The sequence below is a fragment of the Harpia harpyja genome, chromosome 18 (genome assembly GCF_026419915.1).
Source record: "Harpia harpyja isolate bHarHar1 chromosome 18, bHarHar1 primary haplotype, whole genome shotgun sequence".
Classification (NCBI taxonomy): domain Eukaryota; kingdom Metazoa; phylum Chordata; class Aves; order Accipitriformes; family Accipitridae; genus Harpia; species Harpia harpyja.
In genome coordinates this window covers 4,163,168-4,175,672 of record NC_068957.1, presented here as the reverse complement: position 1 = coordinate 4,175,672, position 12,505 = coordinate 4,163,168, and the positions used below count along the sequence as shown (strand labels likewise).

Genomic DNA, 12,505 nt, shown 5'->3' with positions numbered 1-12,505 from the left:
CAACTGATACAACTTCCAGAATGCAGACTGGGAGAGCTTTTCAGAAGTCCTTCTAAAAACTGTGCAGTTATCTCCAGAATTTACTAACACTTCTCTTCTTTTGAGGGAAAGCATCTTTTTTTCTAAATTCCATAACTAAAAGATTTGACTGTCTAACTTGACACTTAATGTTTGCTAAAATAGCAATTACTTTTGTGATGAAATGCAAAATTCAAACCAGTTAGTGTATGCTCCTGAACTCAGGAGCTGTTACTGTGCTATGTCAGAACAGAACTGCCACAGCTAAGGGGGATTTGGCGAAGCTTTTATGGGGAAACATTTTCAGCAAGCTAAAGAGAATCAATACATGCAATTTATTTAAAAAAAAAAAAAAGCTGCTTTAGCTCTTGGGTGGAACAGAAGCATTGACTGTTAAAGAACAATTTGCATTTTCTTGACCAAGTTTCTATTTATTTTATTTACTGGCAAAACAAGGCAAAAAATAGACAAAAGAAACTGTAGAAAAAGAATAACCTAGTATATTGTCCTGTTATCTTGCTTGCTATGTAAAATAACTGTGCTACTGGAGGGATGTTGTGAAAGAAAAATACTATCTATTTGGATTTACTTATTCTGTGGGATTCCCCACAACAGGCAGGTTTATAGCAGCATCTGGTTAATTTTGCCTTGCACATTGCAGATAAAAGCGCCCATGGATATATAGAAGCCCATCCTTCGGTGAGTGTGAAAGTAACCTTTTCCTTTCATAGCATTTAAGAATTGTGGAGCAAGCTGTGAGCTTTGCCTTTTGTGATAGAGTGCCAGCCTTGTAGGCTGAAAGAAAGTCCATTTTAGTGTCTTTGCAGCAGCAAAAAAGGGATCACTGGCTGTTTTCTAATTTTCTGTTTAAGAACTTTTAAACAGATGAAAGTCTGGTTTTGCAGACAGAAGATTGCTTGCTGTTCTTAGCCGTGGTGGAATATATAATTCGCAATAATATGCAGTACTGTCTAATTAGCCCATTTTAATTTAGTTTTAACAACTTAGAATCCATTTCTATTAAATTTTATGATTTATCCTTAGTACAGCTGGATATGTAGCTGAATATAAATAAGGTTGTAATTGATATGTAACTCACTGGAACCACTGAAAGAAAGTTTTAAATAATCATCCACTCTAATTAATACTGGATTGCCATAGCAATCCCAGAGATGTAGTCATGACATCCACATTAATATTGACCAGATTTATTAGTGTTAATGTTAGTGCATTAAATAGCAAATGACTGAATGGGGATTTGGCCTTTATTTTCAAGTCTTAAGCAACTTAATTTCAGGTTTGTGATTACACAGCAGAGAATGTGTATAATGAAATGAAAATCATCTTTGAATATTCACACTTCAGATTTTCAATTGATGCCACTTTCATTATCTTTAATAAAACACACTTTTTAAATAGCTTTTCCGGTGGGTATGGACACATTGGCAGATGCTGTGTTATTTTGTTCTAGCAGACATAGACAGTGGTGAGACAGTCAAGATGTCAGCTTTCAAAAGTTACCGACTCAGAGGATGCTGGTTGAATGTTATAGTACAGGGAAAACAACTCTCTGACAGGATCGAGCAGTCATTGGAATTACTTTAATTTCATTTCACTCCTTAATGGGAGTCTGGCATTAAATAATATGACATTGTATATGTTCTAGCTGCACAATTTAGTGCTGTCAGACCAAGCATGGAGCCCATTGGAAAAAATAGTTACAAGAATTTGACATAACAGAAATGCGATTATTCCCTTCTTTATTTTTCCCTTCATCATCTTCTATCCCCATGTAAGCAAAGTGCTAATGATGCATAGAAAGATACACACTGATCTAATGTATGACAAAGTAACATTCACCTTCCCATTAGGGCACCCCTTGCTTGAGAGAGTTGGTGGTTAGAACGTCTGACGAATCATTCCCTACTTTGGCCAGATTAGTAGCCTGTTTCACCGTTTACCTTTAAATGTTGGGTAATGGAACTGAGTCTCACAGAAAATACAATACTCTGTGTGTGTGTGTATCTATATGACAGTGTGTTCAAGTACAGGTACTTAAGGCAGCGATACAGTAATCTATTCAGTAAAACACAGGCGTGAAAATTAGGTCTCCCTGTTTCCTTAGGGCCGTCCCTTACTGGTATTTATACTGGACTAAATTGATGCCATTTTAAAGATAACGCAAATGAGCTGTGAATATGTAGAATAGTGCCTTTGATTTGCTTCAGTTCTCTAAGTGGCCTGCTGTAGGCAGCTTGAAAGCAGTTGGTAAGCACTTAACAAGGCACCTTTTTAGTTTTTTGTGACAATGTGATATAACCCCCTGCCTCTGAGTAGCAGCTGGGACTGGGGGGTGGCGTTCAACTCACCTAACTTTAAATATCTGCACTGTAGGCTTCAGTTTACATGTAGACAACTGATCAGGCAGACTTCCCTTGCCTGTCCCATATTTGGAGTCTGCCTGAAGGTCGACTGCACCCTGGCAGTGGCTTTTATTCTCCGCTACCAGTAACGGGAGCCATGGTGAGCAGTTGGGATGCCTGCCGGGCAGCCCCGGGCAGGTCAGGCAGGACGCACCTTGCTGCAGAGAGGGCTGCATTCACTCTGGGTTACTGTTGCGGTAAGAAACGGGCAAACAGAGGAAAGATCAGTGTGTTAACTTATGATTAGGTAAAGAGGAGGATGGTGCTGAAAAAGGAGCTACTAAACAGGGACATTCAGTGCTGTGGAAACAGGTGATATGATTACCCCACGGGTAAAATAGTAAAGAAACAAATAGCCTTTCTCTCCAAAACCAAATTCCCAGCAAGACGATGAAGGCTTTGCACTTCAAAGTGTGTTAATTAACCTAGCCAGTAGACACCTGTTAGCTTAATTAACTGTTACCGTTTCTGTAGACACAATGCCAAAGCAATTAACCAGCAACTAGATGTGATTTCTAGTGATATATTTGAGCATTACATTTTGTGAAATTAGACTTTGACTAAGTATGGGAATGATTTAGTTGTTTTTAGCAAAAATGAAAAACACCAAGATGAATTAACCAAACAGCACGGTAATTTGTAACCTTTGAATTGTATTCTGCTGTGTGTAACTTAGAACTGAGGCCTGTAGGACTATTGGCATGTCTAGATTGGTTTCTGATGTTTAAGCAGACTAAAGTTGTGTGTAATTATCAAAACTCTCAAGTACCAAAATGGTGACTATCACTCATGCTACTGTCTGTCCACAGAGCACAAAAACAGCATCAGAACCCCCCCTAGCTCCTTCTGTTTCTGAAGAAGAGGATGAAGATGAAGAAGAAGAGGAAGATGACAATGAACCTCCACCTGTTATTGCACCACGGCCTGAACATACAAAATCAGTAAGTCCCAGCTTTGGTTAGCACTATATTTGATGTAATTCAGAGCTGCATGTTTCTGATCAGACAGCATGTGCCATTTGTGGATGAAGGCTCTGAGGGCTGGAGTCCTGCCATGACACAGTGCTTCATCCAAGCCACTGACACCAGGAAAATCTGTTTTGAACTTTCACTTTTAGTCATGAGTTTCCTGTGATTCTGATAGGGATCCTGAATTTATCTTAGTATCAGATAAGAGGTAGCATTCTGTCTTTTAATGCTGCCAGTGTAAAAATGAGCAACTTTGTCCACAGTATCTCTGTAGGCTCTCTGTCATCAGTGGAGAGAGCGGTCATCAGACGCAGTTCACACCCTTGCAGGATACGTAGGAGAAACTGTCCCCTGGAGGTACCTGTCCCGCTCCACAGACTAAGTAGCTAAATGAACAGCTTAGACTACACCCTTAACTTTTACACAACTGGAGCTTGGTGAGAAAAATCCTACACAGCTATGCATTGTAAAGAGAAGGTAGGTCTCTGAATGACTGGAATGTGGTTCCTAACGGCCACTCCCTAAAGCTTGAAATACCGATGGGAAGTCAGTTCAACAGTTATGGTCAGAAGAGGGGAATGCTACCTGCTTCTATTCAGACACGTGCCAACTAAAGAGTCATTTTGTTACCCACGAAAACACACGAGCATCAAGAAACAAGGTTCTGGGGCCCTGGACAGATCTATTTCTGTATCCTTGCAACACAGTAAATTCGTTGTTTCAGTCATCTTTCAGAAAATTAATGAAAATTGAACATTATACTGGCCATGAACTTGTGTAAAACTAGCCTTTCATTTTCACCCGTTCAGTGTGAAAAGCGGACAGCTAAACCCAGACATGTTAAGAGCCTTGGATGTGGCAAACAGCATCTTCCTAAGGGTTTGCATTTGAAGTATGATCTCAGGGGCATCTCTGCAAGCCACGCTTCTGACACAAAATAATTTCTTGTCACAGATCTACACACGCTCTGTAATTGAACCTGCCGCTGCACCAGCACCAGCTAAAGAAGCCACCACTCCCCAACCTGAAAACTCAAACACAAACACTTTGTACAGAAACACAGACCGGCAGCGAAAAAAATCCAAGATGACAGATGAGGAGATCCTAGAGAAACTGAGTATGTATCCTGTATTTCTTGTCTGATAAAGCAGTGTACTCTATGCATGTCTCAGGATTATATGCACCAAATGTTCATCCTCAGTTTAGTGTCACAAAGTCACTTACGACTCCCTACACAAACTGTTATTGTGCTTAGAGGAAGCGAGAGAGCACTCTGGGTATTCCTTCTGCCTCTGAGGGCAGCTATGGCAGGGTTCGATTTGCCTGGGCTTCCTTCTACGCTAACGGCAAAAGCAGGGATTGTTTCTGGTTGAGCAGAAGGCTATGACCTAGTTGATGACCTAGTGAACTCCTGTGTGCTAATGGACAAATTGAATTTGGGTTTCTAAATTCTCTTCAGACTCCTGACTTCTCACCAGTCATTGGAGCCAAAATACTTTGCAGAAATCTGTTGGGTTTTGGGGTGTTTTTTGTTTGTTTGGGGTTTTTTTTACCAGTAGACAGCTACAGCACGAAGCTGATTCCTTCAGCCTCAAGGAGCTCTCCTGCCCTGGATACTCTATTGGTGTCAGTTTTATGATTATTGTTACTACTACTACTTCTACTAATATATCAGAGGGTTTTTTAATAAGAATTCTATGTTTTCATCAGAGAGGAAGAGGTGTTTTCAATGTGCCCCAAAAGAAAAAAAAAAATTCTATAACAATCCTTATTTTATTTCTTAGCTTTATGCTTATAAAGATGTATCAGAGACATATCTATGTGGCGTGATCAGGTAAAACTGCACTGCAAGCATTTCTCAGGAGCCAGCCTCCACCACATCCACTGTATATTCCTCAGATACATGGCACTTTGTCATAGCTAATTCCCAGCCAGTTAATACTATTAGAACCCTAGCCATTGGCCCCAAACCCCTGCGCAGATCATACTCTAGGAAAACACATCAAGCCCTGCATGACTCTGCAGTACAACCAATTTAATCCGCTTCTTGCACATAATAGCTGCCAGTGCTATGTTCTCAGATAATAAATTGTTGGGTTCATAACATAGCCCAGTTTACTCTGTGTCTACCATTAACTCTCAGGTCAAAAAGTGGATTGATCTACATCTCCTTGTGTTTGATCTCAAAGCCAATAACGTGCTGTCTTTAATGGGGGCAACTGCTTGTAAAGGGATGCGGTCTGGCTGTGGCTTCTTCACAGTGGTTGTCAGTGCTCGTTCTTGTGCTATACCAACCTTTTGTCGTACTTGCCCTGCCACTGAGGGCTGGTGTGACTGCAGAGGCTGAAGCCTTCCTTAGCTCTGAGATTTCAGCTGCTTGTGTAGAGTTTTCTGTACCCTTAGCAGGTTGATAGGACTATAAAGAACTGAATCTCAGTGCCATTAGGGAGTATCCAAGGGGTAAGTTCAATACCTTTAGCTGAGGGCACAGTGAAATAAATTCCAGAGTAGATAGTTACCTGCAGGTGCTTATAAAGGGAGGAATTATAGCTTCTTCAACTGAGGCTAAATGTTTGAGGCAGACTTCCACCATGAGATCTGCAGGTACCCTGCATACATGAACGTAAGCATGCGTATCGTTTATTCAAGCTTCCGTGTATGCCAGATTAGGACTGAGCCCTTGAGTTATTGTGGGTTATATCTTGGAAATGTTACATGCTTTCATGCGTTTTCTTTCGTAAGAATTTGATACCAAGTGAGCAAGGTCTAAAGGTCTGCCTTGGGCAAATTGTGATGTGGACAATGAAAATCTTTTTGTGCTTTCATGAAGCTATCTGAAAATGGGGGTGATGCTTTTATGTTATAGTCCTGGGCTAATTATTTAATCATGTGTGGTGGTTGTTTGTTTTAACTTGTATGACTTCTCCACCTTGCCTACTTCCCCCACAATTGATTTTATGCTACTTTTAGGAAGATGTCCTCTGCCCTCTTTTATCTTAAATTGCTTTCATAATTCCTTTCTGCTTGAAATAACTTGGGTTTTTTTAGAGCCACTTTCATTACAAGTTTTACTAGGAAGTAAAGCCTGTAATATTGAGATAAGATCAAACAAAATTCTGTCTGTAATGAAATCATGAATATGTTCCACTGTAATTCTAAACCAGAAGTGGCCCAATTCTGCTTTCTTATCCACTTAATTTAGGACTTGATAAAGGAAAATGCTTAAAGACATCAAAATAGCTGGTATGTTTATCTTTTGTCCAGAGTAGGGAGTGTTGCTCTGAACTGGAGCCGCCTACCAGTCACTTTGTTGATTTTAGTGCTGTCATATTTGATGTGCATTGGCTTAAGCACAGGAAACCAGCCACAGACAACTAACTTCTGAAAGCAGCTACTCAAGTTTTGAGGAGAAACTCCAGAAATCTGAACTGCAAAATCAGTGGCAGATTTGTAAAATTCTTTTTCAAAATATTTGTTCTGCAGTCTTTTTCTTTATTCTTTTCTAACATGAGCTTCCATGAACTTCTGATACCTGTTTTGATAGATACACAGTGCCATTAACTAGCTGAAAATAGCACCTGGCCAGACACCGACAACACTGTTTTTCCTGTTGTCCAGCCCAGCACAGGATTACAGTGGTGTTTGGTTTAGTACTGCAGAGTCTCATGGGGATCCCTGTCTGGGGGACAGTTAAGCTCAGCAGTGTGAGCAGGAGGGTATGCTTTCTCATCTCACATCCCTTCTTCCAGTCAGTTAAAAGGGAGTCCCAGAGTCCTCTGGTCATATTCTTCTTGACTGAAGAGTTATTTTGTAGTGGAGACCCACTATAGAGAAGCAGAATGAAAGCTTCATCTTAGGTTATACGTTTCAGTGAGATGAAACTACAAAAAGTTAACCAGGTCCTGAAAGCGTTACGTCCTTGGCTTGGGCTCCAGACAATCCAGTTACTCTGACTCTTGCAGGCTGGCACAGCAGGGCAGGACCACTTCAGGCTCCTTGAGACTGTGTCGGCATCCTCAGCCAGCAGGCAGGCGCTCCCACTGCCATTAGCAGCGGGCACTGGCTGGCGTTCCTCGAGTGCCGGGTGAGGGGAGCGAGTACCGTGGGGCAAAGAAAACCTCTGCTCCTGCAGCTCCCATTAGTGATCTTGCCAAGGGCAGCAAAACTGTTCTAGCAGGGAGTGTACCAGATGGTGTTGATGTGCCGTCTTCTTGCCGTGCTGGCAGGCAGGATTCCTGCCTAGGCATCCAGTCCCATTTGGATGCTAAAGCCCTCTGTTCCAGAGAAATGGCCTGGACAGGGGAGAGAGGTGTTTGTTACTACTTACAGTGAATGGTGCATCACCTAGTTTTGTTCTGGATGCACAGGTGAACAAACAAGTATGTGTTTGTATTTGTGATACAGGAATATTGCCAGATCAGTCAAACAAAATATGCTGCGAAACGTTGGAAGTCTTTCCTCCTGAACTAAGCTTCTTACAGTATTTCAGTGATGTAGGTTCCAAGTTAAATCTTTAGAAGTCATTTGCATTGAGTGATCACCTTAGGCTTCATTGTTTGTATTTTATCTAGGAAGCTACCAGACCAGAAGAAAACAATGTTGTTTTTTTAATTATTCCTTCAGATTTGTTTATCAGATTTTGGCTCTTTCATTCAACACAAATGCAGTATCCTAATTACTTCTTTCTTTCCTCCCCGCTCAGCCTGCCTACACCTCCGAGTGGGCAAACAGCCGTAGAGCGGTGCATGCTTTAATTTTAGCTTTCAGTGGGACATGAGCTCCACAATGGCTGCTGGGCCCGGACTGTCCCAGGCCCTGTGCCAGACAGGCTGGCCCTGCCTTCCCACTGTTCTGCTGCAGCGCAGAGCTGCCGGGAGGCGGCAGCACCCCATCCTTCTGCCTGGCTTCTGAATCGCATCACCTGTACTCATGAAATTATCAGCATCTCATTTGTGCAGCTGTCTGTGTAACACTAGCACCTGAGGAATACTGCTGTTCTTGTTATCCATCATGGCTGTGCTTATTTGTGAAGACCAGCATGTGGGCAGTGTTGAGCGTGCGAGTCAAATGCTACTTACTGCTCCGAGTCAGGCTGAAGAGAAGCAGTGTGGTTCTTAAAATGGCACACAAGCAAGGTCTTCTTCAGAACGTAGCCTGGTAATAAATGATGAAGGTCATAGTTCTTAAAGCCCCATAATTATTGATTATAACATGAGATGCTGTTCTTTAAAAACATAAAGGCGTTCTTTTGGCAAACTGCTGAAAGGTTGAGAAGATCCCCTCCTGGAAACACTTTGCAATATTCTTCCTGTTCTGAAAATGGCACCTGTTCATAAAAATTGATTCCAGAACCCAAGGTGCATTTAATCTTCGGAAGTATTAAACCTTCTGTTGAATCACGCAGAGTATTAATTCCTAAGAAAATAAAGGCTGTGTCGTTCCAGCTCTCATTAATGTTTATAGACAACAAACACTTGAATTGGTACTTGTTCTTTTCTGATATCTGTCTCCTGTGAATGTTTTTCCATGTTCTTAGTTTCCTGTCAAGGTAACTCTCCAAAGGACTGTAGAAAATCAGTCTTCGTGGAGGCCATCTGTGCTACGGAGCTGCCTCTGTTGGTGGTGGTGGTGGTGTTACCCAGCTGACTACAAATGGCTCACAGCCCCAGACAGTGGGGCAGTATTTCTGATCTGCTGGAAGGTGTTATCTCCATTTTTAAGTGAGCATCTTTAATTTTGTTTCTTTCAGGGAGCATTGTGAGCGTGGGAGATCCTAAGAAGAAGTACACTCGATTTGAAAAAATTGGCCAAGGGTAAGTCCAATCACAGTTACAAAAACATAGGCCAGGCATTTTGCTGGTGTAGTATCAAGCGTGAAGTCAGGCAAGCTCCAAACATGTTCAGACACTGGGTTTAGATTCTCCTGTCTCTTGGTACTGATCAGAATTTATAACTGTGGTCAGAAGGCATTGTCAAAGACAACTTCATCCGGCAAGGAGCAGTACCGGGAAGATCTACCGTCCCTCAAGTGTGTGGCACCTGTTTGCTTATTAGGAGAAATCATTTTTGTATGTCTCAAAATAATATGGCCACGCTAAAGAAAGGAGAAAAAACTTGATTGCCTAAAAGAGCAACTGACCACCTGATAGTTGTCAGATAAATAACACTTCTCAGTAACATTTCTTTCCAATATTTTGCTTAAAAACATATTCAGTGATCAGGATTATAACCACATAGTTTAGAAACTGAAACCAGAGATTAAATAATAAGTTCTCTTTTCTAGCAGAGGTAGTAAAAAACAGAAATTCAGTAATAAACACAGCGTTGATGCACAAAGTACTTGATGAGAAAATGATCATCTGCCTGATGGCAGACCACTAGTGGATCCTGCAGGTTTTAGGCATTTACTGAAAATAATCAACCAAGCTATTCCCTTTTGAAACCCAATTTTGCTTACTGTAAATAGGATTGATTTGAAATATTTCCTATGTGAGAAGGCAAGAACAAAAGAAATCACATCAAAATTAGTATCTGACTTGCATTTTAAATATGGACAGACTCCCTGCTTGGTCAAAGTTTCCTTGGCTGTGTTGTCATTCCAGGAGGACTAGTGCCATTTGTGTAACACCAGGATCACACTGCTGTCAGTGTATGACAGAAGCTGTTTACTGACATTAGGAGATATTTTTCTGCGTTAACTGTGAGGTTTGAACTCAGGGTAGCATGTTGCTGACCTGGGACTGATACATACTGCAGAAAGCCAGACACACTCATGCTCTTTCCCTGGCAGGCTTTATCGTAGATATATCTTGTTTGGCAGGGCACTTGTGGGAAGGTGTTTCTGCTCCACTCATTGTATAAAAACGCTTTCTCAGATTCCGGCTTGCTTTCTACCCAAAGCTTTGGTTCTTACTGTCATTTGTAAAATGTCAGCGGACACTTAGAGCTGTGCCAGTCTCTCAGAAGATAAGTGTCAGCTGAAGAAGTGAGAGTCAGAATAAACATGTGTGTGAAGCAGATTATTGCTGTCACCGTGAGAATATGACCATCACCCTCACAATCTTTTATTTTGACAGTCCTAGGATTGAGCTTGTACAAAGGTGCCTCAACAACTGGTGGAAAGACAAGTGGCTAGTATCTGGCCTAAAAGGGTATCTAAATTGATTTCCTCCAGCTTTTAGTACAGCCTGAAGATTGCATGCCCTTCTTACAGAGGAGTGAGTGTGCTGCCGTAACCAGCTCATGACTGTAATGCCGCAGGTCAATTTACAGTGATGGGGAAAGATCCTAAAGAAAAAAATCATCACAAAGGTAATCAAACAGGATGATCAGGAGGAACCGGACTGCTGCATGGCTGGGGTTAGTGTGTCTGTCTGCAGCAGGGCTGGGCTGAGATGCACTGCCTCGGATGGTGCTGATGTGCTTAGGTGATGCAGGTGCCAGTTCCTGAGCTGCCCGCCTTTGCAGTGAGTTGGGTACAGTTATGCCAAAGGCACTAGTAGTGTTGGAAGTGAGTAGTTTTTTAGTAGCTGCTAATGAGAGCACTGCAAGGCAGCAAGAGACGTGGCTGCTCAGAGAACTGCAGGTAGAGAGCAACCTCCTACGTAAGGAAAAGCAACTTAACCAGCACGTAGCACTTCATGGCTTCATACAGCTGGTAAGTTAATAAACAGTGTGATGGTTTTACAGCCACTTTGCAGTGAACGGTAGTCAGCAGGCCTGTGCTGAAGAACAGGTCAGCTTCAGTGCTGAGTCTCTGGTTTGTCATCTGTCTCCAGTTGAGGACTGAAAATGCTGCTGACACCAGAGGAAACTTAGTTAACTAGTGCTTGATAAAGAGGCTGTGTTTGCTCAAGCAGTGTTAGCTCTTCCTAGAAAGACAAATTAGTATGGAGCCATGAGCAGCCTGGGTTCAGGTTGTTTTTTTTAACTTGTACTGCACTGCATCACAGTGACACAGATCTAATTGTGGGCTCTGGTACTTGCCTAACTGCATTAAACCCAAGATATTACAGAAGCATTTAAAAGTTAGATACAGATCAGAAATTATAGTTGCTTAGAAGTAAAAGTTTGTAATGCAGAATTGCAGAACCCTTGCAATTAATTCACAGCTTTACTTAAATTACTCACCTTTATCTAAACTCCTCACAGATGGCCTGGAGCATACCAAAAGCATCTTAATTTGAATAGCTGGTTTGAAATAAAGCCTGACAGGACTCTGCGCAGGAGGTAGAGCACAGTGTTAGCAAGTCTGAATAAATGGTGTTGGCTTTTTATGAAAACAAATCGGATTAATCTTGACAATTAGTCATAGCAAAATGCATTTGCATTTATATTAAAAGAATACATAGCGTGCCCAATGAGAACATTGTTCTCAACACAGACATACAGTCTCTGGTGCCTGTTGAATTAAAATGCTTCAGAAATATTTCAGCCTGCAGGTAAACAAACAAGCCGGGGGATCATGGAAAAATGAGCAAACTGATTTTGGCATTTTCAGTCACTGGGACACTTGCCGGATGCGTGTTCCCACTCCTCAGAATTCCCACCCTGGCTCTCCCTTGCCTCACTGCCCGTGCAGACGTGGGTTTCTTAAATGATGGCAGTGTAAACTTGTGGTTTAGCTCAGAAGGAAGCCCCATTAGGGTTTACAAGCCCGCAGTTGCTTTTAAACCCAAAGGGGTTTCCTCTCATCGTGGCCTTTCCGGCCCCTCACATCGTTACAGGGGAAGAACCTCTTTTAACGAGAGGCAGATGGCAAACAAAACCCCACACTGTCTAGTCTGCAGGTGAACACACCATTTATTCCTGGTGGCTCTACAACGCAACCTATGTCTGCCACAGAAGCAAAACACAGCATGAAGAGTCCTTCATGTTTCTGGTGCACCTAACAGCTGCTGACGGCTCTTGACACACAAAGAAGCTGTCTAAGGATCCTCTGTTTTGAGTAGTTCTCTATTTGTGTGTGAAACAATATATGCCTTAACCTGCTCTAGCTGTGACCTCGCAGGATGGCTGGAGAATAGTTTCCTTGCATGCTGGAGAAAGCTGTGTCTAGATCCTTTCTTCAAATGGCTGTCACATGTATTCAGGGTT

The 12,505-nt window shown here is 42.0% G+C and overlaps 1 protein-coding gene across 4 annotated transcripts in view; it reads left to right on the top strand.

Moving 5' to 3' along the window:
* Nucleotides 1–12,505, top strand: part of PAK3 (p21 (RAC1) activated kinase 3) — a 146,429-nt gene that overhangs the window by 121,213 nt on the left and 12,711 nt on the right. For all 4 annotated transcript variants that reach the window (XM_052813727.1, XM_052813730.1, XM_052813728.1 and 1 more), the window contains 4 exons: nucleotides 680–717; nucleotides 3,251–3,382; nucleotides 4,364–4,526; nucleotides 9,159–9,222. In XM_052813727.1, coding sequence (XP_052669687.1) covers nucleotides 680–717; nucleotides 3,251–3,382; nucleotides 4,364–4,526; nucleotides 9,159–9,222 — 397 coding nt within the window. The remainder of the gene's footprint in view (nucleotides 1–679; nucleotides 718–3,250; nucleotides 3,383–4,363; nucleotides 4,527–9,158; nucleotides 9,223–12,505) is intronic.